The 21764-nt window shown below is 47.9% G+C and overlaps 1 protein-coding gene across 5 annotated transcripts in view; it reads left to right on the forward strand.

The window, feature by feature from the left end:
• Positions 1-429: 429 nt before the first annotated feature.
• Positions 430-21764, forward strand: part of FRMD1 (FERM domain containing 1) — a 44698-nt gene continuing 23363 nt past the window's right edge. Inside the window, exons 1-4 of one of the 5 annotated variants that reach the window (XM_087776812.1) lie at positions 524-540; positions 8981-9116; positions 11189-11353; positions 16957-17047. In XM_087776812.1, the coding sequence (XP_087632938.1) occupies positions 11258-11353; positions 16957-17047 (187 nt within the window). In that variant the 5' untranslated portion in view covers positions 524-540; positions 8981-9116; positions 11189-11257. Of the gene's footprint in view, positions 541-6029; positions 6118-8980; positions 9117-11099; positions 11354-16956; positions 17048-21764 lie in introns of those variants that run through there. The other 4 variants (XM_087776810.1, XM_087776807.1, XM_087776808.1 and 1 more) reach the window with 4 other exon arrangements.

Raw genomic sequence — 21764 nt, forward strand, 5'->3', positions numbered from 1 at the left:
CGCAGGCAGCCCCTCGCCACCCGCCCACACGCGGGCTCCCCCCGCGGCGGTCCGTTGGGGCCCCCCACACACACACCGCCCGTCCCGCCGCCCCCTCTTTCCCCTCAGCGGCCGTTACCGGCCGGGACGACCCGCAACAACCGACCGACCCGCTGCCCTCAGGCCCGCCCGCCGGCCGCGGCACGGATTGACGGCCACGCTCGCCAACCCGAAGCCGCGCCGCGGGAGCGCCCCGCCCACTCCCCGCCCGGCTCCGCCAATCCGCTGAGGCGGCGGCGCGGTGGGTGTGGAGGGGCGGGGGAACCCCGCGCGGGGCCGCCGCCGGTGCCGGCGTGCGGTCCCGGGGAAGGGCGGGGCGGGCCCGGGGGCGGGGGGCGTGTCCCGCCCCGCCCGGCCCCGCCCCCACCGCCGCTCCTCCTCCGGGGCAGCGGCGAGTGCCCGCCACCCGCCCCGCTGGGGACGCTGCCTCGCTCGGCTCGGCGGGCGCTGGATGCCGCCCCGGAGAGGACGGCGGAGCCCCGCGACCGGGGCTGCCCCGCGGTAAGTGCCCGGGCGCCGCCGCGCTGCCAGCGGGGCTCGGGCCCCGCCGCCGGGGCAGCGGGGCGGGGAGCTCCCGGGGCTCCCGCGTCCCTCCGGGGCTCCTCTGGCAGCGGGCGCGGCCCCGGGGAGCTGCCGGGGGACAAAGGACGGGTGCGGGGTCCCGAGCGGGGAGCGGCACCTGCCCCCGCCGGCCCCGGCCGGCTGCGGGGAGCGGTCCCCTCGGGAGCCCGCGGGGACGGTGCGGCTGCAGGCGGCGCTTTGGGCGGAGAGAGCCGCGAAGCCCCCGGCTGCGCCCGGCCAGGGTGGGCGGACGGAGCCCCGCGCAGCGCGGGCGCGAAGGCGCTGGGAAAGGTGCGCGCTGGGCGCGGGGCTGCGGGCGGGCGCCTGCTCGCGGGGCGGGCGTGCGGTGGTGCGGCCGCGGCTGCAGAGGCGGATCCGCGACTCCGGCGGGGAAGGGAGGTCTGGGTTTCGGCTGGAGCGAGTGCCGTGGCGATTTCTAGTTTTCTTACGTTGTCGGGGAATTCCGCCGTCAAAGCAGCGCAGGGCTGAGGCCGTGGGTGTCTCTGCGAGCTCGGAGCTGTGGCTCCCGCGGGCAGCGAGGGTGGGCAGGCGCCGGCTGGGAACGGGAGGGAACGGGGCTCTTGAAGAGTTTTGGAGCCGCGGCAGCTCCTTCGTGCCTCGCTGTCGCCCTGTGCCACCGGTGGCTCCCGCCGGTGCTAAAGATGAGGTGATGCTGGGGCGCGTTCCCGGCTCGGCAGTACCACCGCCGGCCTGAGGAGAGAGACCTCCGTCGGGCCCCGGGGCAGCCGGCCGCGTCCCAGCGGGCTCCTTGGGGGCAGCGGATGGCACAAGTCTGGGACGCTTCCCGACAGGCGCTTGTTTGGCCGCCACCTGTCCCGCAGGTGCTGAGGGAGGGTGACATGGCCGCGGCCGGGCGGTGCAGGAGGGCGTCGGGCCAGCGCTGGCCAGGGGCTGCAGGCCCCGCAGGCCGTGGCACCTCAGCAGGGTGGGCCGGGCGGGGCAGGTAGCCGAGCGCCCGGACCTCCTCCGGGGCCGCCGCCACCGCCTCGGGGGGGGCCGGGGCTGGAGGCGACCGGTGGGGCTGGCCTGGGTGGCCTGAGCGCCCGGGGAAGGAGGTGCCTGTCCCGGCAGGTGTGTGTGCGCGGGAGAAGCCGTGGGTGTCTAAAAGGCAAAAGTCTCCATTGTTTCTCCACCTCTTGGATCCTTTCTTGGTAACGATTTACAGGGAAGGCTCTGGGTTTCCTCTGCTGAGAAATCGTCCTCCTCTGCATCGAGAGGCGCTTCTCCTGCTGCGCGGCAGTGACAGGCTCTCGGCTCAACTCCCCGGTGGCGTTTAAAATGCCGCCGCACCAGGGAACTCTAGCGTGCTGTCTGAGCCATGTCCCTTCTTCAGGGAGCTGCCGTGATGCCCAGGCCCTGACAATAAATACTTGGAAAGCACAGGGCGCTTTCCCAGAGAAAATAATGAGAATGTATTTGTAGCACTGATGATCTCTGGGGTAAAGTTTAAAAAAAGAAAAAGAAAACAACTTTTTGGACATCGGTTGCCCATTCATTTGTTTAGCTTTTATCTTTTTTTTTTTTTCTAGTTTTCTTTCTTTTTTTTTAATTTTATTCCTGGAAAACTTGGAATGACAACAGGATGTCTTGGCCTCACTCTGTTGTTTATTCCTCCCGTTTAATTGTTGTGCACTCTTAATCAGTGTTCCGTTTTCAGCATTGGCGATGTTGAGAGTCTGTGTAGTAGCCAGTGTTTTGGCTTCAGATGAGGAATGCCGAATCCAAAGGAAAATGGAATCCAAAAAGGAAAAAAAATGTTTTCTTGCAGAGATCACCTTGGGGGGGGGGGGGGGAAGAGGGGCAAAACAAAAAAAGGGTAAGACAAGTATAAGCAAAAATAAGTCTACAGAATGCTATTGAAGAACATGAGTTGTAGTGATTCTTTTCAGTGGTTTACCAAAAAATACTGCCTGTGTTCTTTGGACAGGTTTTTTTCCATAGGGATTTTTGTTGTTAACTAGATTTTTATATGAACACGATAAACTGGGCTAAACACCAGTGACAAATAAACTTGTGTCACCTTTTTGTTCCTGAAACAAAAAAAACCTAAAACAAACAAAAAAATTTGTATTTACATGTGTTTTTCCGATTTAAGTCATTTTTGACAGAGGAAGTTTTTTGATAGCAGGTAAGGGCCATGTCAATTTGGGTTTGTTTTTTGGTTTTTTGTTTATTTGTTTTTTTAAAAAAACCAAAGCTGATAGTGCTTTAAAGCTACAACACTTTTCTGTTCCCAACACTGCAGGTAAAAAGTGTATGAATCCAGTGGTTAACTCTGTATCAGTTAACTTCTGTAGTAAAGTCGTTACCCTACTGTTCGTCCAATGCAAGCCAATGTAAATTACTTGCATGCTTACTGTGCTCCACGGTTACTTCTTTTCTTGCAGAAAGTCCTGTGCTATTGCACTGCTCCTTGCTTGTCGTCGTGGTGGTTTAGCAGTGGCACCTTAATTCATAGTGTGTGGTTAGTAACTGAGCATGGACAAACGGTGGTCTCAGCCCAAAAGAAGTCCTCTGGCAAGGAGGAGCTGCTCCTTGGAGAATCGCAGGAAGAAGTTATTTGCTTCTTGTTAAACCATTTCTTATGCTGCTTTTTCTTTTTTTGCTCTGTTTCCTCTTCTTGCAAAATTCGGCATCACCTCAAAAATACAGCATTCTCTGTAAAGCTGTTTTTTTGTTCTCTTTCTTTTTTGGGCCTTGTCTTCCCGTTTCCCCATTGCTTTGCTGAAGTTGATGTCTGGCAGTACTGTGCAGTCTCTGAAGCTGCATCTAATCATAAAGACCTTGCTGTTTGTGTTAATTTTGTCAAGGTATTGGCAGATTGGCATTTTCACACTTGTAATAGAGGCAAGCTGTGTTCCAGGCAGAGTTTTATCTATTCTTTCTGGAAGTCCGTCCACTTTACATAAATCAATATTCCTCTCTGCTCTGAATATGTTCAAGACTAGCTGTACGTTTTAGGGGGAAAAAGTTAGAAGCAAACTGATGCAGAAGCTGCCTAGTTGGTCTGAATGTTTAGACAATGATTCAAATGCCATGAGATCAGCAGTGGACTTTCTCCTTCCTCTGGTGAAGTAAGCCAATTTTTTTTTTACCTGGGTATTACCGGTATCAAAGCTATTCCTGATCAGAAGAGTTCTTTACACGATATGTTGGTAAAAGCGTGTCTGCTCTTATTTGTCCTGCGACTCCAGGTATTGCCTGTGAAGTTATAATGATGCTTTGCTTTTTTTTTTTTTTTCTAAATCAAGATTTCATAGTCTGCTTACTTCTCGAACTGTTACAAGATCTTGGTGAGAACAGAAAATGAAGGGTTTATTCACACTTTTTTTTTGACAGCTCTGCAAAATATTTCAGAAGGCTTGGTGATCTGTTCCAGTTCAGTCCAGCCCAGCTCAAATATAAAAATACCATCACCGTGGAATAACTTCTGCAAAGACAGTCTTGTAGAAGAGTGTCTCTCAGCTGTTGCGCTTAAGGCAAGAGTATAATAGATCCACTTGGGAGAAACCCTGTTTATAGCCTTGGTGGACTTAAAAAAAGGAATATGTTTCACGTTGGAGAATTAACTGATAGGCTTTTAGGTTGTGAGACCTCGCACATTTGCAATTTGCACGATACAAAAAGATGCTTCTCTCCTGAGTTGCTAGTAGAGAGACCAGATCTTGCTGCTGCTCTCCCTGCCCTTCCTAACGCTCCTGACAGTTACAGTGGCCGGGAAGCAAGCCTCACTCTCCTTTATTTTAAAGCCCTTGCTGCAGCTCCCCGTCTGTACTTTACCTCTCCTGTTTCCCATAGATACAAAAGATGAACAGTCTTTAGTAAAGATTGCGCTGCTTGGCAGAAGGGCGCGGGGCGAGCACTGGAGCACCAAACCAAAGCATCTTCCGTTGCCGTCCTTCGCATTGAGGTACCAGACTGTGGCTTTTCTTTACTGCCCTCCTGCCTATGCATATGTACACCCATGAATAAGCTTTCTGTAAGGGTCCATCTCGAAAGAGATGTGTCCATGTGTTTGAGTGGAGGCAAGCTTGCTGTTACTGAATGGCTATTCAAGCAAGTCACTTCCCTTAACCTTTGCAAGATCTCATGCAATGCTGTCTTGTCATCCAGCTGAGAAAACAGAGCTTTGCACTTCTGAGCAGGCTTCCTTTGCAGCTGCTTTATGCAAGGTGTAATGGACACTGAGGCTGGCTCACGCCTTGTCCCATATTTTGCTGGTTCTTTCTTATGCTTCTGCATTTACCTACCCCAATCGATACCTTCAGTTGCTACTTATTCATAAACTTTAATTAATGTGCTTGATTTATGAAGTATGAGGAAGCCCTATAAGTGATTGGTAATCAATAAACAAGTCCATTAACAGATTATGCAGAAGTAAACAAATTAATTGTAATGAGAAACTTCATGTTGGTAGTCAGACGTGATAGGGTACATGCTACTACTTTTACCAATCAATGAAAAGGCAAGATCAGTTGATCCATTGCTTTTCCCATGTTGGCAACAGAATGTTTATGCCCCCCCCCCCCGAAAAAAACCATGCTGGAAAGGAGGTGCATGCTCTAGCTGCAGACTTTACTGTGTGGGTATTGTTTCAAGCATGTACATTGCTAGGTTTTGCATATGCTTCTGATAAAATAATGTATTTTAAAAGGCTGCATGTTTTTGTGTACAAGAATTCAAAGGCATTTTCCATCACTTGGAAGTGATGGAAAAGCGTAGTCCCTGTGAGATCGTAATTTGTCCCTTTTTGCCTGGAGCCTTTAGTACTCGTCATCTGTTTCTCTCAAAAGGCTCCTGAATTCAGTTTTGGTTTCAGGGAAAGATTAAGCCCAGATGATTCATGCTGGGCTGTCCTCACAGGGAGCAAACCACTGGGGAGCTTTTTTCATCCCATGGGAGAGCCGGATGGAAGCATGGCAGCCACCCTGCGTGGTCCTGCCACTGTGCTTCCATGCACTGTAGGAGCACCTCCTTTGGTGCTCTGTCCTCAGCTAAGCCTTTTCCCTCTCCTTGAGGACTAGGTAGCAGCAGTAAGGTCTGATGTGTGCCCAAAAATGCGAATCACTTTTACTTGGCTACCAGAGAACACTGCCATCCCTGGGAGGAGAGTTGTCCCCTGTCTCTGAGCTTAAGGACTAGAGCAGCCTACAGACAGAGTAGCATAGCAGCATGGTTCCAGGTTAGGAATGGGTGTCCCTGGGAATTTTGGGAGATCCCTTTTTCCTGAGCACACTGGCCACATTGTGGGGGGTGCAGAGCAGAAGAGTTACAAACTCAAGAGTGCATTTTGTGTTCTAGCACTCACTCATGCTGCTTGATGTGAGGCAGGAAAACTTCACAGCACAAAGGTGGAGTGTGAGCATTCATGCCTAACTAAGAGCTGTGTCTAATCCTGCAATGAAGACGAACGAGAAAGCATTTTCCTCTCTGTTGTTAAAGCTTGGTGTCACCAGGGAGTGCTGCTTGTACAAGAAGAAAGGAAAAAGGATGTTGGTTGGTATCCAAGACCAATGCTTAGTGATTTCCCCATCTGTCCCAAAAGGTACAGGATGACGGCTAAGTTTGCTAGGGCTTCACAGCCCTGTAGTTTTTGGAGGCATCTTGCATTGTACCCTTTGAAAATCCTAAAGGAAAGGTGGGAGCCAGGCCCACATCCCATCACTGCGGGAGGACTGTACTCAGATCTAACAGATGTTGCTAGCAGATGCCAAAGGCCTGCTGCAGTTGCACCTCCCACATCTGTGGACTGAAAGCCAGTTGTCTTTGCTGCAAGTGTTGCATCTGTCCCATAGCCAAGCTGCATCAGTTCTGGGATCCAAGTCCTTCAGAGTACCCAAGTGACTGAGAAGGTGTCTTGGTATTCCTCATTCAATGGCTTTGAATAGGGGCTTCCTACTAAATAGTGCTCAGTGTTTGAAGGCAGGTGTGTATTATACCCCAAAAGCAGTGTGTGGACACCAAATTCAGTACCTTACCTCCTTGTGGCATCCTTGCCCTTGGATATGTTGTGCTAGTCTTGGAGTGATGCAGGGGCAGATACATTTGAAAAGTCAATGGGCTTCTGGGAATTCGCTGCAGGACACGACCTGCTGTTGTGGCTTGTCCTGGCTGTTGGTTGCAGGTGGCGCTTTTCACATCATCTGCAGCCATGACATAAAGCTATTTAGCTTCAGTCTTGTTTTCTGCCCTGACAAGCAACATTTTTTTTCCCTCCCTCCTGATTGATGTATCTTTCCAGAGAAATTTGCATCATCTCAGAGGACAGTCAAAGGAGGTGGGTGGGGTCTTAAAGTTGCTGGGAAAGGCTAATATATGCCATCATTCCATCTTTTACTTGCTCAGGCTCTTTATAACTCTGTTTTGCAGATAGTACTGGTGCCCTACAGTATGCCTCTGAGGGGACAAAATACCTGGAAGGTGAGGGGGGTTCTCAGTTTTAGGGCCACGTTTCATCATGAGTATGAGGCAGCCCAAATGTGGGTTGCTGCCAAAGGCAGATCTGTTTCCAGGCAGTTGTCTGTCTGTCTGTCTTGCTGCAGGACTGCCTTGATTAAAGCTGCTTAAGCTGATTGTGAAACTGCAGCCTAAGAGTCTAGTTGTCTTAGAAGCCTAAGACATCTCTGGATAATGTCTGGAAAATGTTAAGAAGAGTCTTAACGTTTTTGGACAGTTTTTGATGGGACTCTGTAGGGCCACTCTGGTAAGGTTTCATCAGGAAGATGCTCAATGCTCATTTTCTGTCAGCTCTAGCAAAACCAGCTTTCCTAAGATGTTTCACTGTAATAAACCTTACAAAGGATGTTTCCAGGTGTTTTTCAGAGAAGCACAGAATTACCTGTGCTTTTTTCTCAATAGAGGAGCACTTTGTTTTGCTGCTTTGAGTTGGTAGGTGATTGCTTGTTCATCTATTTGCTTTATCCTCTTGATATGTGGTTGTGGCAGTACCTAGATGCTGAAATCAGGATTAGGACCCAATTCACTGTGGTCCCACAAACTGATGTGTAAGATACAGCGGCATTTATAAGGCTATGCAAACGTACATGCTGTTTGGATGAGACCTGCTTCCAGATGGGCTGGTCGTGGCATGGCCCCAAATTCAGAGGTGGCGGGTCATCCTCATGCCGCTGTGTACACGGGCCGTGTGAGGTGGTTTAGCTAGCCATCCTGACGTTAACCAAAGCGAACAGTCCTCCTCTTCCTCCGCCCTCGGAGGGCTCTGCTGCTCTTACCCTCTTGCTGGGGCAAACCTCAGCAATTCCTGCTTTGACCCAGCAAGCACTGAGGTTCCGCTCTGGTGCTGGGAGGCAGCTTATGGGGCCATGGAGAGAGGAGGCAAAGATTAGGGTTTTTCTTAATGAGTTTTTATGGCCGTGTTTGAGCTGTTTAATTGGAGAAGCCTTGAAATTAATGACAGGCATGTTTTCCAAAGCTTCGCTGCACGTGTGTTTAGGTAAAATAAACAGTGCTAAATAAGCTGTGCCATCACTTTGGGCACTAATAAGCTTCCTGACTGATACCAGAAGAGTACAAATAAATAGCGCCTTTGACTGTTTCATTGATAGACTGTGGGGCCTTTGACCAAGCAATTACCTCTCAAAATGCACTTCTCCGGGACCTGAAACATGAAGTGATGTTATTTAAAAAAACAAAACAAAACAAACCCACAACCAACCAACCAAAAAAAACCAAAAAAAAACAACGAACAACCTGTAGGGTGTCCCAGAGGCCGATGATTGACTTCAGCTTTTATTAATTCATCTGCAGTGCATTTGCTGGAGCTTTTAGGGTTTAATTGAGGTTAAGAGGTTGGAATCTGTGGTAAACAAAAGAATGGCATATGGGCAGTCTGAAATTGTGTATGTTTAAGTAAGAGCATTCCTTCTGGCCACTTGTTTTCATTGGGCAGTTACTCTTGGCTCACAACTTTTCTTTTAAAAAAAAATAATTGTAAACATGCAATGCTAGCAAGTTAATGATTCATTAAGTTTTATCACATCCTAACATACCTCTGAAGAAGAGAAGGCTGAGCTGGGCTTCTGTTTGACCTCCCCCTTCAGATTAAGGACGTTGCTTCTTTAACCTCTTACCTGCTGTGGTGGGGTCCACAAGGTCGTTTGTTTTAAAACGTAAGAAGAAAAACACCTTCTCCCTGTCCTTTCTCACTTCCTTGCTCCCGGGGTGCGCAGTTGTTCTCTTAAAAATCAAAATGGACAAAACAGGTGTGAGACCAGAGGAAAAGCTTACCAGAAGCTTTGCTTTATGGAGGCTATGGGGAAGCGGGATTCAGTTTCTTCAGGTATCCACGAAAAACTGTGTGCACGTGTTTTTCACGGTTGCTTCTTTGTCTTATTTTCAGTTCTGTTAGGAGCTGCGTGAATGTCTTCACTGAACGTGATCTCCCCTTGCGCGTGGGAATGTGTACCAGCCAGGGCAGCGGTTTGACAATTAAGACAAACCTCCTTATGTTGGAAAGCCTGAGCTCATACTCCAAGGTCTTTATGCTGTTGATGATAAAGTTTATGGTGCATATGACATCAGCTGGCAATAATGATGGTGACCTGTTGCCCTCGAGTCATTCTGTAGACATCTGTAATTTATATAAAGCTGTTAGTAGTGTGTAGCCTGGAGCCTAAGAGGGCTCACCAGTATAATTATATTGATAGAAGAGGATAAATCAGAGTTTTTCTCTTAATATTTCATTCAATAGAAGCTCTCACCTGTCCCAGGAAGTCAAATGTCTTTCCTGTGTGCTTATAATTTAGAGCAATCTTCTTTTTAAAACTTATAGTTCTTGTTTAATTAAATTCTGATTTTGAAAAAAGTAATAATAATAGCCTTTAATAACCCTCTCTTTTCATTAATACAATAAATGCAATATTTTGTACTTCTGTCTCATAAGAGATGCTCTGCATAAAGAACTTTTATCAAAAATGTGTTATTAAGAAGCATTGTATATGCTGGCTCAGGGAAGGAGGTGCATGGAACAGCTTTTGTACTTGCAAAAGGTCACTTGTAGATCTTTTTTTCTTGTATTTGATTTAAAAAAAAAATAACAATAATGCTTGAGCACGGAATTGAAGGGAGAGGGGTAAATCCAAGTTCTTTTTTCTGTACTGTACTTTGTTTTCCCGTGGCAGTTTGCTTTTTCCATCTCCCACACAAGAGTTTTTTTTGCCATGTTTTTCCCCTGAAACAGGACAAACATGGTATTAAATACCAAATGCTTTTAAAATTTACATGTAATGCACACGTGCATGTGTACATATATGTATGTATGTCGTGTGTTAACATAACGTGACCTTCCTCCTTGCTGCTTATGATCCCTTATCCTTGAATCCATTTTGGAGGGTGAAGGAAAAGCCCTTGCATCCCTTCACAGCCTCTCCCCCACAGGCAACCTGTGCCACGGGTGGTGGGAGAGGGCAGCGCCGCCAGAGCTGGTGCGTTTGGCCGCCCTTGCTGGGGTACGTGCCCGTCCCCAAGGGCACAGAGAGCTTTGCAGGCGGGCATCAGCCAGCAGCACCGCTGTTGCTGTGCCAGCGATGGGTGTCTGGGTGTTGCTGGCCAAAGGGAATCGTGCCAGGGTGACTTTGGGGCAGCCAGGTTCTGCTGGCCCGCATCAGATCTTGTGCGGGGATGGAGCAGACCCCATAACCGGTTGGTATCCTGCCGGTTCAGGTCTCTGCCGGCATTCATCCCTAACCTACCCTCGAGGGGACTCTTCCCTTCCTTCCGGATTCGTCAGGTGCCATGAGATGCTTCCTTGCCCTGGAGAGTGTCAGAGCAGAGGGCTGTAAATAAAACATCACAAATTGCTGAGCAAACTTGTCTAACCTAGCTATAATGTCCAGATGATGTTGGCTACTGTGCTTTTGGGCATAAATTGAATTTGTGTCTCTTATTTCTGTTATTATTGTAACTTCAGCTCTAAGATGCTTGTGTAGCTTGGGCTCAGCCTTCGGGAGGAGGCTGGCAGTTCTCGTCTCACAAAAAATACAAAACAGCAGCTCAGCCTTGCGAGTTTATGTGGTTCCACCTCCTCCTTTGAGTTAAGGCATAGAGGATTTGGGTTCAGCAGTTTCCCAGGGACTAGGAGCGGGGAGAGGGGGAAGACAGCTCAGAAGTCCACTGCACTGACACGTGCCTGCTGATGGCTCATTGAAACCTCCGCTTTGGGCGGGAGCGAGGTACCCAGTTGAAGGACAGGGCACTCTCCCCTCCCTCGTGGGCATTTTCATGAAGCGGTCCATGGTGTCACCTGCCTTACCACTTATGTGTGTCTCGAAATCTGAAGTCTGGTTTGTTATTCTAAGGAGATCCGATTGCTTTATGGCACTCTCCTGGGACTCACGGGCTATTTAAAGGTTGACTTTGCCCGATTTGTGCTGCGATGCAGGTGGAAACATTGACTATGGTGCCCTAAAATGGATGAGTGTTGGTTTTTTTTTTTTTTTTTTTTTTTTTTTTTTTAAGAGCAAGGAGGAAAACATCCCGTCAAACACGTGCTGTGGGCTGCTCCCAGCGCTGCAGGAGCGTGGCACTGATGCTCTCACCTTCTCGGCAGGTGTGTGGGGTGAAGGGAGCCTGACACGCACCCGGAGAGGAGACCCTGGCCCCCACGGAGCTGCCCACCATGAGCCGGGCGCTGCTGGCCGGCAGGATGCAGCCGGAGAGCCGCAGCGTCTGCGTCTTCCTGCCCACCCGGGAGCAGCTCAGCCTGGCCATTGGGGTGAGTGGCCGGGAGGTCGGGGTTCAGTTTTGTTAGCTCCCATTGTTCTCCTGAAAGCCTGGTGCCGGTCTCCTGACCGAAAGGCTATTAGCCAGCTTAGGGTAATCAGTGCTACATTTCCTAATTGGGCAGCTTCAAGTCATTTGCAGAGTTCCTTAAAAGTCTCGGTTGTGTTTCTGGACTGGGGGTCCCCTCTGCTCTTTTTCTGGTTTTATTCCTTTTTTTTATTCTTTCTCAGTGTTTTTGCCACTAATAATAATCTAGGCATTTTTTATAAAATTGAATCTGAAATGCCTTGACGAGTTAGCAAGCATGTCCAACCCATGACCATTTTTCTGGCGTTCTAGCTATTTCTGGTTGGTAGTCTGCAGATCTCTTCAAAGACTCTAAGGCAGAGTAAACAACCATTCAGGGTTTTTCTCCCTCCTTTGAGTACTTGTACACAAAAAAAACTAGAGGTAAGTTGCTTTGTTTCTTTGATCACCGCTTCAAATGCCTAAGTGTGTGTGCACAAGTGACAGCAGAGCCAGGTCAGCTGGCAGCCCAGTATGGCACGGTGACCACCACGGCGCGGTGCCTCTTTGTGCAACGCCGGCTGCTCCTTGAACTGGTGAGAAACTGAGCTGACACAGGCACTTCATGTTCAGACGACAAGCTAGCCTCAAAGATAAGTGCTCTCTTGTGAGCGTGTGCGTACACTGATGTGTGGGCTGGGGAGGTTTTGCTTTGTTTTGGGTGGGTTTTTTTTCCCCCTTCTGGGATGGGGGGGAGAGAAGATAGTTGAGGTGAACTGTTATTTTAAGCACTTGATTGAAACTATGGCTTTTGAAGCTATGCATGCTAATCTTCAAAATCCATGTAGGAATTTTCCTAGCTGCTGTGCTTAAGTGTGGCATCATTAACTGAAACAGCCACAAGGGCTGGATGGAACAAGGCTTTAACAGCGAAATCTGGGGCGCTCTGGGGCTTCTAGGTTACCGGTTCGAACCCAGCCCATCTACCACCCTAGAAAGCTTTTGCAATCTGCTGGCTTTTGTGCAAGCCACAAAATGATTATTTAATTAAGTTCTTGGTGGCAGGTGTGCAGGCTTGGGTAATGGTCTGTTGCAGCTGACCCTAAATCTCACCTTCTCATAGCTTTTATCAGGGAGGCTGAAGATCCGAGATAGCAGAGCCCGCCCTGCCGCGGGGAAGGTGTGGACTGGTGTGCAGGAGGGCAGTGTACTGGCAGGGCTGATGCTGTCAGCGCTCCTTGCTGCGCCCATGTCTGAGCGGGGCACATGGCTATTCCTCCACCGCTGGGTCATGCTTCACCGTATTAAGTTTAGGCAGCGCTTAGACCATACGGTAAATCCTGGATACCTGCAGTTTATCATAAAATCATAGAATCATTTACATTGGAAAAGACCCTTAAGATCATTGAGTCCAACCATAAACCTAACACTGCCAAGTCCACCACTAAACCGTGTCCCTAAGTGCCCACATCTATGCGTCTTAAATACCTCCAGGGTATTTAATAAGCATAAGAAACGATCTTTTGCATTGAGTGCTGGCAGGGACAGAGGGAAGATGCCGTGTCCCCGTCCTGTTCCTGCCTGCTGCCCCTCCAAAATGTCAGGGCACCTTGAGCATCGCCCCCTTGTCCTGTGGAGGGGTCCCTGCCACAGCACCCCTTGGTAGCCCTTTTAAAGACATTTTCCCTCCTCTTGTCTGCTGCTCCTTGCTTTGGCAGCTGGGAGGTTGGGAAAATATGTACATGGAGATGCCTGTGTGTGAAAGGGAATAGCTGCCTGGGCCAAAACATGAGACCTCAATGCACAGTTGTGTCCTCATTGCATGAAGAGTGAAACATGACCTGTTACAGCTGGGCAAGTCACCAAAACCAGCTTTTCATTTGGCTTCTGTCTTTACCACAACACCCCTTCAAAACAACAACAAAAATTAAGATTTCGCAGCTGGAGAGATCTTGTTTTTTAAAGGAACATCAAGGCAATTTTCTAGTGATGTTGGTAGAACCCAAATTTAATTAGCACAACCACAGATGATACTTGTGCATTTATTAGAATAATAATGCCACTACTTAAGATTTCCAAAGCCTTTTAACCTCTTCAGTGTGGAATGCAAATACTAAACAAGCTTGCAGCTCAGTGAGGTAGGTAGGAATGGTTATTCTTCCAGCAGAATAAATTATAGATCCTTCCTGTGATAAGCACAGTGTTTATGCAGGTAATTCCTTTCTCCCTCCCTCCCATATAAATTCCACCCTTCCAGATAAGAGTTTACCTATATGTGTTTTATGTGGTAACATGTAGATTGAAAGCCGCTCTTTAAAATTGGTTTGTCTTACGCCCTTCACAGATAGTGCTGTTGAAAAGAGAAGAGCAGGAGCCATGTTAAAGTCTCTTCCCCCATAATCTGCTCTCTCTTAATTTTGGTGTTCACCTTTCTGGGTGTATAGATGAATTTGAGGGGGTGGTGATGAGGAAAACTGTCTTCCCAGAACCAACTGTGAACATGAGGAGAAGCGGAGCAGTGAGGAGAACTAGTGGGTGCTGCAGCTCACCAGCTGCCCTGAGGACGGCAAGGCAAAGCGGGAGGTTTCTGCTGGGGAGAACGGACATCAGAGCACAGAACGAAGCAGTCTGCCTTGCTCCAGGCAGCCCCGGTGGGGAGATGGAGTATGAGCACCAGGAAGCTTAAGCAGGCTGTGAGTGAGAATGGTGCAACTAAAAATTGTATCGATTGCACCAAAGATGTTGGAGTGGTATCCAGTTTGTTCAGTTTTGTTTATCTGCCGGCACTGTGGCTTATCTCCCGGATAGTTTTGAGCCTGTTGATCAACATCAGTTAGTTTTTATGACTAGGTTTCTGAAAATTTTCAGGGGGGGTAGCAGCTGAATAAAGGAGAGAGACCTATGCTAGCGAAGGTCCAGCTGCCAACGAGGGGAGCAGGGCAGGCAGCCACCCCACCTGTGTTTGGTTAGTTCAGAAGCAGCCATAGCAGATGTTGCTCCTTGCCTAACTGCTGGAGAAAGGGTGGGAGCATGAGCAGAAATTTTCGGAGGGGAGGAAGTCTGGTGAGGTCCTGTGTGTTGGTGAACGGCAAGCGTAGGTCTGAAGTCTTTCCCTTGTTCTGTGAGTAGGAGAGCTGATGTTTTAAAGCATATGGACCAAGAAAAATAGAGATAGGTAACCAATACGCATGAATATTTGCACGCAGAATGACGCTGGAGTAGCAGTGACCTTCTGTAAACTTGAGGGCCACTTCAGTATGGACTACATTTCATGTGTAAAGAAGCCCTGAATCTGACATGGGGCAAAGCTGAGTATCAGGAAGGAATGATTCATGGCGTGTCTGGGATGGAGCTTGACACAGGAACCATATGCAAAGCGAGGAAAGGCCAAAGAGGAGCGCACAGGTGAAAAATGCAAAGGGAAATGTTGGTTGCTTTTTGCAGAGGGGAAGGCAGAAGGAGGGAACAGTGATTGCAAGTGTAATCGGTATTGCATAGCCTTGCAGGCTGGGAGTAAAACTTGGTACAGAAGGGAAGTGCCAAAAGGAGAATGGACAAGGTGGTAGCTCACATACTACCTGCTGTGCAAGAAATCTGATTAAATCACTGCTTTAGAGCTGAGTGTCACAAAACATTGAAGTGCTCAGTTCTCTAGAAGTAAGTATCTTAAAGCAGGTTTTTCTTCCCTTAGGTGTGAAAGCATGCCACTTACAAAATTCATCTAATCGTATCGCTTTTACGTAGAGTCCTGTGCTGCCAGTGGCTCTTGTATGCACGTAACCATTCTGGCTAGGGGTAGGTCACCTCTTCCTTAGCGAGTCCTTCCCACGTAGAAGAACATGCTCAGAGCTTGCTCCCTTGAGAAAGATGGCAGATCCGTGCCCAACTTTCCCTTCCAACTGCATGTTGTTGGCGGCTGAGCAAATACTGCATTTAGGTGTGAGACTGTAAGGGTGCAGTCTCACATGGAAACCCATAATAAGACCCAGGTGTGGTTTTGGGTCTTATCAGAACTGTGCACTACCTGCTCCCCTCCCAAAGCACATATATGCACACGCGTGTGTGTATTGCTGTAGCGCAGGTTTCAAAGCTCCCGATAAATTGGTAGTGAGTGGCTGGCTAGCGATGCCTTGTCAAGTAGAAGAAAATGAGTACTTAAATGACCTCCAGTTTCCTACTGTCCATGTCTGGTGACACGGTACATCCTGGGGCAGGGAGGGGAGCGCAGCCAGTTTCTGGGGAGTGTGGCACGTCTGCACTAAAAGGGTTTGAAGAATTATGGTGACGACTAGTTTGATGGTGGTATTAGTTTGTAGGAGAGTTCAGTAGTTGACTTCTGCCCCGTCATCTTTGCTGCTGTGAAGGTGGCACTGCACTGTTCCCCCTCGGGAAGGCTGCTCCTGCTAATCTGCATCGTCCAGCAGCGGCATACCAAATTTGGAGGTTCTGGCCCATTTCACAGTTGCAGCTGGTAGCACCCAGGGCTGAGCTGAGCTTGTCTGTGTTGGTGGTGTTCTGCTCTCCCCACCCGCTCTTGCTCAAAACTCCTTCCCCTGTGCCTCTGAGGGCTGAGGGGTTTTGTTTGTGCCTCTGGTTGTCTCTGTGTCAGTGCTCCTGGGGTGGGGGAAAAGAGGCTATAGGTGGGAGGACATTTAGTGGGGGAATTTTCCGATCATAGTACATAACAGGTCTGCACATGCAGGTAGCCAGAATCATGCTCTTGCTGGAGGAGCCTATGCTCCGAGCAGCCCTGCTAGAACAGTACATTCAGTAGCTGTGCCACAGCATCACGGCGCTCTCTTACGCTGTGCCATGCTGGCAAATACTGCCCAGCCGCTGGTCCCCATACGCGTGGGAGCATATGCTGGCAGCTCTGCTCTCGCAGTGCTTCCTCAGTGCATGCACAGTGTTACGGGGGGCAAGGGTACTGGAAGATCTCCGTGTGGCATGGAAATGGGCAAGCGCTTATAGGCCATTGGTGACAGCTTCAGAAGATGAAGATGTTAATTGCTGTGTGACCAGGAGTCAGCAGGGGACAGAACAAGCTCTTCTGTGTGGGGTACAGAGCAACCTCATCTCTAACCCACGATCTATTTCTGCTCAAACCATGCAGTCTTGTGTTTGTTTGTGTACTTTTGTTTTTAGTTCTCCTGAATGAAAGTTTTATTTATTGTTTTTTCTCTTAACTGCTCAAAAAAAAAATCGGGGAGAGAGCAGTATGTTCATTTCTATGATTACAAACAAGCTTTCTGTAAGAGCACCTCTAAATAGCCGGGTAGGTACTGCACAAAACTAGGGCTCCGGCAGTGCTCCAAGTTCTTGTACAAAGATGTCAATAGACAGGAAACTTTTTAAATTCATGTCTTACTGAGCTGAGCCACTTTGCACTGTGAAGGAGGGAGAATAACATGTTGATTATTATTCTGTGATAATAGCAATAATAATACTGAAAATAAAGCTTGTTCTGGGGGGGTGGGAGGGTGGGGTTTGCTGTGATACCCAAAAATATATTGGCTAATGTAAAGAAGGAGAATTGCTCCATCCAGGTCTGTGAGCCGTCCTTAACGTTGGATTGGTTGTTTCTTTCAGGTCAAAGCCACTGGACAGGAGCTCTTTCAGCAAGTTTGTGATTTAGTGAAGGTTAAAGAGCCTCACTTCTTTGGCCTCAGCATTGTTAAAAGTAAGCAAACTCAATGCACAGAGCAAATGACTTGGCAAACATCCACAGACCCGCTTGTGTATTTACAGTGTGTGAATATATACACAGCAGCCGTGCCTGCGGGCAATTTGATTGTAATAGGGTCACAAAGTATGTAGATTATGCACAGGCTTCTTGGAGCTCTTTTGATCTTTGGTATGTGGGCAGACAAATTGGGAGAAGGGGGGGCTTTTGTTCTCCTCCTTTGTTCTTACGTTCCACCTCTTTGTGGGGTTTTCTTTTTCTCCTGTAGCTGAGTAGCTAGCCAACATATTTGTCACTGAATTCAAGACTGTCAGTAGTTGAACAGGAGGTGAATTTTAAAAGGACTTTGGGGCTGAAAGTGTTACTTATCTTCTGAAGTCACATGCAAAGAATGTGGCACCAGGGGGAGGAAACTCAAATGGTTTGACGGGACTGAATGCATGTGGGGGGGATATTGGGTTTTGAAATATCGCAGGGGAAGTGTAAAACTTATTAGTCCGTGGGTTGAAGTCTAGCCTGCTTGGTCCTACGGCTTAGTATTGACCAGGCAACAGTGTAAGATGATGCCTTAAAGGAGTAAACTGATAGGAGATATTACATTTCTAGGAAGGTGTGTGCATTGGCATGCCCTTACCCCTCCCAAACTCTTAGTAATTAGAAGCGGATTTGTTGTCCTCTTTATCTTGCCTCCCTACATCTCCAAAAGTGTGGGAAGGACTTTTCTTCCCCCCCAAATTTTTCTCTAGTGTGTTGTTATTTACTACTGCAACTCTAGATATTGTTTCATTGAAATGAGAATAGTCTTTTATGAGTCCTTCTAAATAAGGTTTCTTTTGTCTTATGAGTATGTGGGATAAAATAGTTTCTTGTAAGTTTACTTGTCTCGTTTCCTTTCTGCTCTCACTCTTTAAGAACTTTTGCTCTTTCTGAGCACAGCACTCAAACTAAGACCAGCGTAAGCTGTTTATCTCTGTAAGGTTTGTAGAGTCTCCAAGAGATTCCATCAATGTAACTAAACTGGTAGCTAACAAATATATCTGTGTATTTAAACCAGCACAGATTTTTTTTCATATGAGGAAGACCTGAATACTCTTAACTTTTTTCACAAATCGACTGTGTTCCTGTGAGTACCCACCACCACCACCTTTTTATAACACCAGTTTTTGCCTATTCCACTTGCAGGACCTCTTGGGTGAAATTGGAGCTCCTGTCCTCACCTCCAAGACAGGGCAATTTCATTCCCGTTTTCTTTGAGTTATGTGCTCTTCTCCTGTTCTCCTTGTGTTTCTTTCACTTTTTTTCCCCTTCATATCTATCTTATTACATGTTTTCTGTACCCTGCTTTTTTCTTCCCTTCTACCTTTTGTGTGGAGCAGTTTCCTTCACCCTGTCAAGCACAGGAGTTCTGGCCACAAAACACCCTGTTGTAGCAGATGCCTTTCAGCCTGTTGGAAACGCAGTATAACTACCCCAACCCAAAGAGCGCAATACAGCTGTGCTGACTAGTCCTTAATGTATACTGCCCATAGCTTTAAACATAAACAATCTTCTTCTCGCTTCACAGAAGTGTTCTTCCCTTTTGGAGAAGCTAATTCTTTGCCAAGCTCCTAGGAAAATGTCAAAGAAAAAGAGTTGCAGGAGCCCAGTAGCCTGAATTAACCTCTCTTTTTGCTTTGTTTTGTTTTCCTGACTATTCCTCACTCCTGCTTGCTGTGGCTCAGTTTGTAAAGCTGCTTAATTGAAGGCTCCTCGTGCTCACCCTGGCTCCTCCTGACAGCCATCTCCCTCCGCCACCCAGGCAGGTGTCAGGATTTTGGATGAGGAGGAGATTTATTTTTGTTTGTGCCTCTGTTTAAGAAACTGTTGGGGCCAGAAAACAGAAAAGTGTCAGCAGTGAGTTTCTCAGCTTGAATAGCCACAGCCACTGGGAAGGCTGCAGCACGCTCTCGAGAGAGGGAGCAAACCTGGTCTGTTTGTTATTGTTTCCTCTGGTCCCTACCTTTAGTCTGTGAAAGTCCAGTAAGCTGCTGACTGGAGTCTTGTGCAGTGGGTTTTAGAGTTTTCTTTATTTTATTTTGTTTTTAAAATAGCTCCAGGTTGATTATGGTAGAGCTGTAGCAAAGGAAGTCTTTTGGTTTTCTGTTCCTCAACTTGATTTCCCACCCCCCTGTTTTGGCCAACGGACTGGTGATCGTCTCCCTTGCTGCCAGTGGTAAGTGAGGTCTCGCTTCTGTTGCAAATGTAGCACTCTCCATCTCTGGCATTTGGAAGTAGCCTTTAAGGCATTGCCCGCTTTTCAGGGATTTTTGGTTTCATGGCAAGCTATCATCTCAAGAAAGGGAAGCAGACCAGTCAGGTTGTGGGGAGGCCTGGGTAAGTTTTGCATTGCCCAGGGTTGTCTTGTGGGTACTTAAGTCAACTGCCTTGGCTGGGCAGCAAGTTGGTGTACGTCCTGCAGAGGCTGCAAAGGGAAGGCGTGGGGCTGGTCTGTGAGGCAAGGGCAGGTTAGATGTCCAAAAACTGGAGAGGAAGCGTCTGCGTTTCAGACCCAAGTATTCTTCTTCTGCATCATGCTTTCACCTCTCTGTGCTGCAGCTCTGAGATGTCATTTTTTAAGAAACAGCTGCCCTGTATTAATAAGGGTATATTTCCTGTTTTTTTAATGTGTATTTATTTTTGGCAGTCTGATGCTGCAACATGCAAAACAAGGTATTCTAATCCACCTGCATCCATTACCTTGCTGCTAATTTGTCAACAAAATCCTGACTGTCAGCAGTGGCAAGAGAATGAAAATTAAAGGATTTCTGCAGAATTGTAACCAATCACACTGGGTGGATTATCTGGATTTGGAGCCCATTTGACCTGCAGACATTGTACAGATAGACTAATGCTCAGTTGGTCTCATAGTAAGTATGTGTGTGAGGGGGAGAGGTTGGGGTCCTTAATCATAAACAGAAGTTTAATCCCTAAGTGTGGCAGAAATGAAAACAGCACCACAAAGCCCTGTGCAAACTGCAAACCATGAATGCTGCGAGATCTAAGCTGTAGGTCTTGGAATGTGTCTTCCAGCATTCGTTGCCTAAATTCATTGCCTTCACTTCTGACTGTTACAGATGCTGACGGCAAGCTTCAGGATTTAAGGTAACAGTAATGGTGGCAGAACAGCATTTTTCACCCCTTCTGCTCTTGAGCTTTTTTTTTGTTCTCAAGATGAAAACCACTACAACCAACCGTGTTTGGGGGAAAAATGCTTGCGTCTATAAGAAGGTGATCGCTTTGAAAATTTAGTTCAGGAGTGTATATTAATGGGAGGCCACACCGGCACAAAGCTTGGAACATGTTGCTCTTCTAGTTTTGTCACAAATCATCAAGCAGGCTATACCTTGCATGCTGCTACTGCTGAAGTGTGGTTTTTTTTCCTTGTAGCTTGCTCCGTGAAAGACCCTGAACCCTGCCAGGTTCAACCTAGCTCCATAGGCTTCAGCAGCTGGGTCTTATATTGCAGCTCCTCCTGCAGGGTCAGCCTTATCTACTGCCCTGCGGGAGGTTTCCCTCGTTATCAGAAAGTGTATGCAGTGACACAAGTCAGTCTTCTTTGTCTGCTGACAATCAGTTTTGTTTTAGAACAGCCAGGCCTCCTTTGTTGTTATAAGCCAGATCCCTTCAATCCTGAATCTTGGGCTTCTCCTTTCCAGGAGCAAACCTTGCTTGACCCAAGCAGATGGAAGCCTTCGATTGGGAAGGAGCAAGCCTGCAGCTCCTACACCCAGTCACTGTCTCTCTGTGTCCTCTTACTAGTTTGTCAAGCTGGCTTTCTAACAAAACCAAATCCCTTTGCTTCAGCTCCCCTGTCTCAAGGATCATCGTTCAGCTGTTACAGCTATGGCTGTTCACCTTGCCAGACCCATGCCTGCCAGCACATGCTTAGCAAGGAGCTTGGTGGTTAACTCTGCCAAGACCACTCTGTCTGCAGTTAACTCTTCTGCATCTGTGTATCCTTCAGTACTGAAGTTCATGGACAGAATACGCTACCATGTTATCTTTGTATTATGTGGGTATCTGTTATAACAACGGGTCTCTTAAGAAGACAGATGACAACAGAAACTCTCCAAAATACCCTCTGATGATTACTCCCCAGTCCTTCCCCACTATCCCTGCTTCTGCCTCTCCTCCCTTAAATCTGCTTGGATAGTTGCATCTCCCTTATGAATTTCTTCTGTATTCTAACCTAAGATACAGCTCCATTGTAATAACTTCGATACCTCAAATGAGTTAAATGCAATGTAAGAAAAACGTGCAGAAATGTGCCACCTAGAGGGAACTGCAGGGGTTCAGGTGTTCAAGAAGTGTATAATACTCCTTGGAAGTACTTGCATGGTCTCTTCCTAAGAAGGCATTTTTTTGCCTGTACCTGCTGTCTGTTGTTTCTCCTTCGGCATCAGTACAACATCCAGCCAAGTGCTCTCCTCCCTGAGAATTGCAAGGGGTTTGTTTGCTCCTGGATGAGCAATGCTGGAAATGGTTCTGCAGCTCTTCTTGTGCAGAAGAATCCCCTGTGACACTGCCAAAAGTCTGCAGATCTTTGCCTGGGCATGCCTTGTTGCTAACTGTTAGGTGCCGACATAAAATTCCTGCAGTACCGATCCATCGTCAGGAATGACTGAGCCTTTATCTCAGTCTTCAGACCTCAACAGTTCCTAACAGCCACACGACC

The sequence above is a fragment of the Nipponia nippon genome, unplaced genomic scaffold (assembly GCF_047370975.1).
Source record: "Nipponia nippon isolate SJK-2023a ecotype South Korea unplaced genomic scaffold, ASM4737097v1 scaffold_4, whole genome shotgun sequence".
NCBI classification, from domain to species: Eukaryota; Metazoa; Chordata; class Aves; order Pelecaniformes; family Threskiornithidae; genus Nipponia; species Nipponia nippon.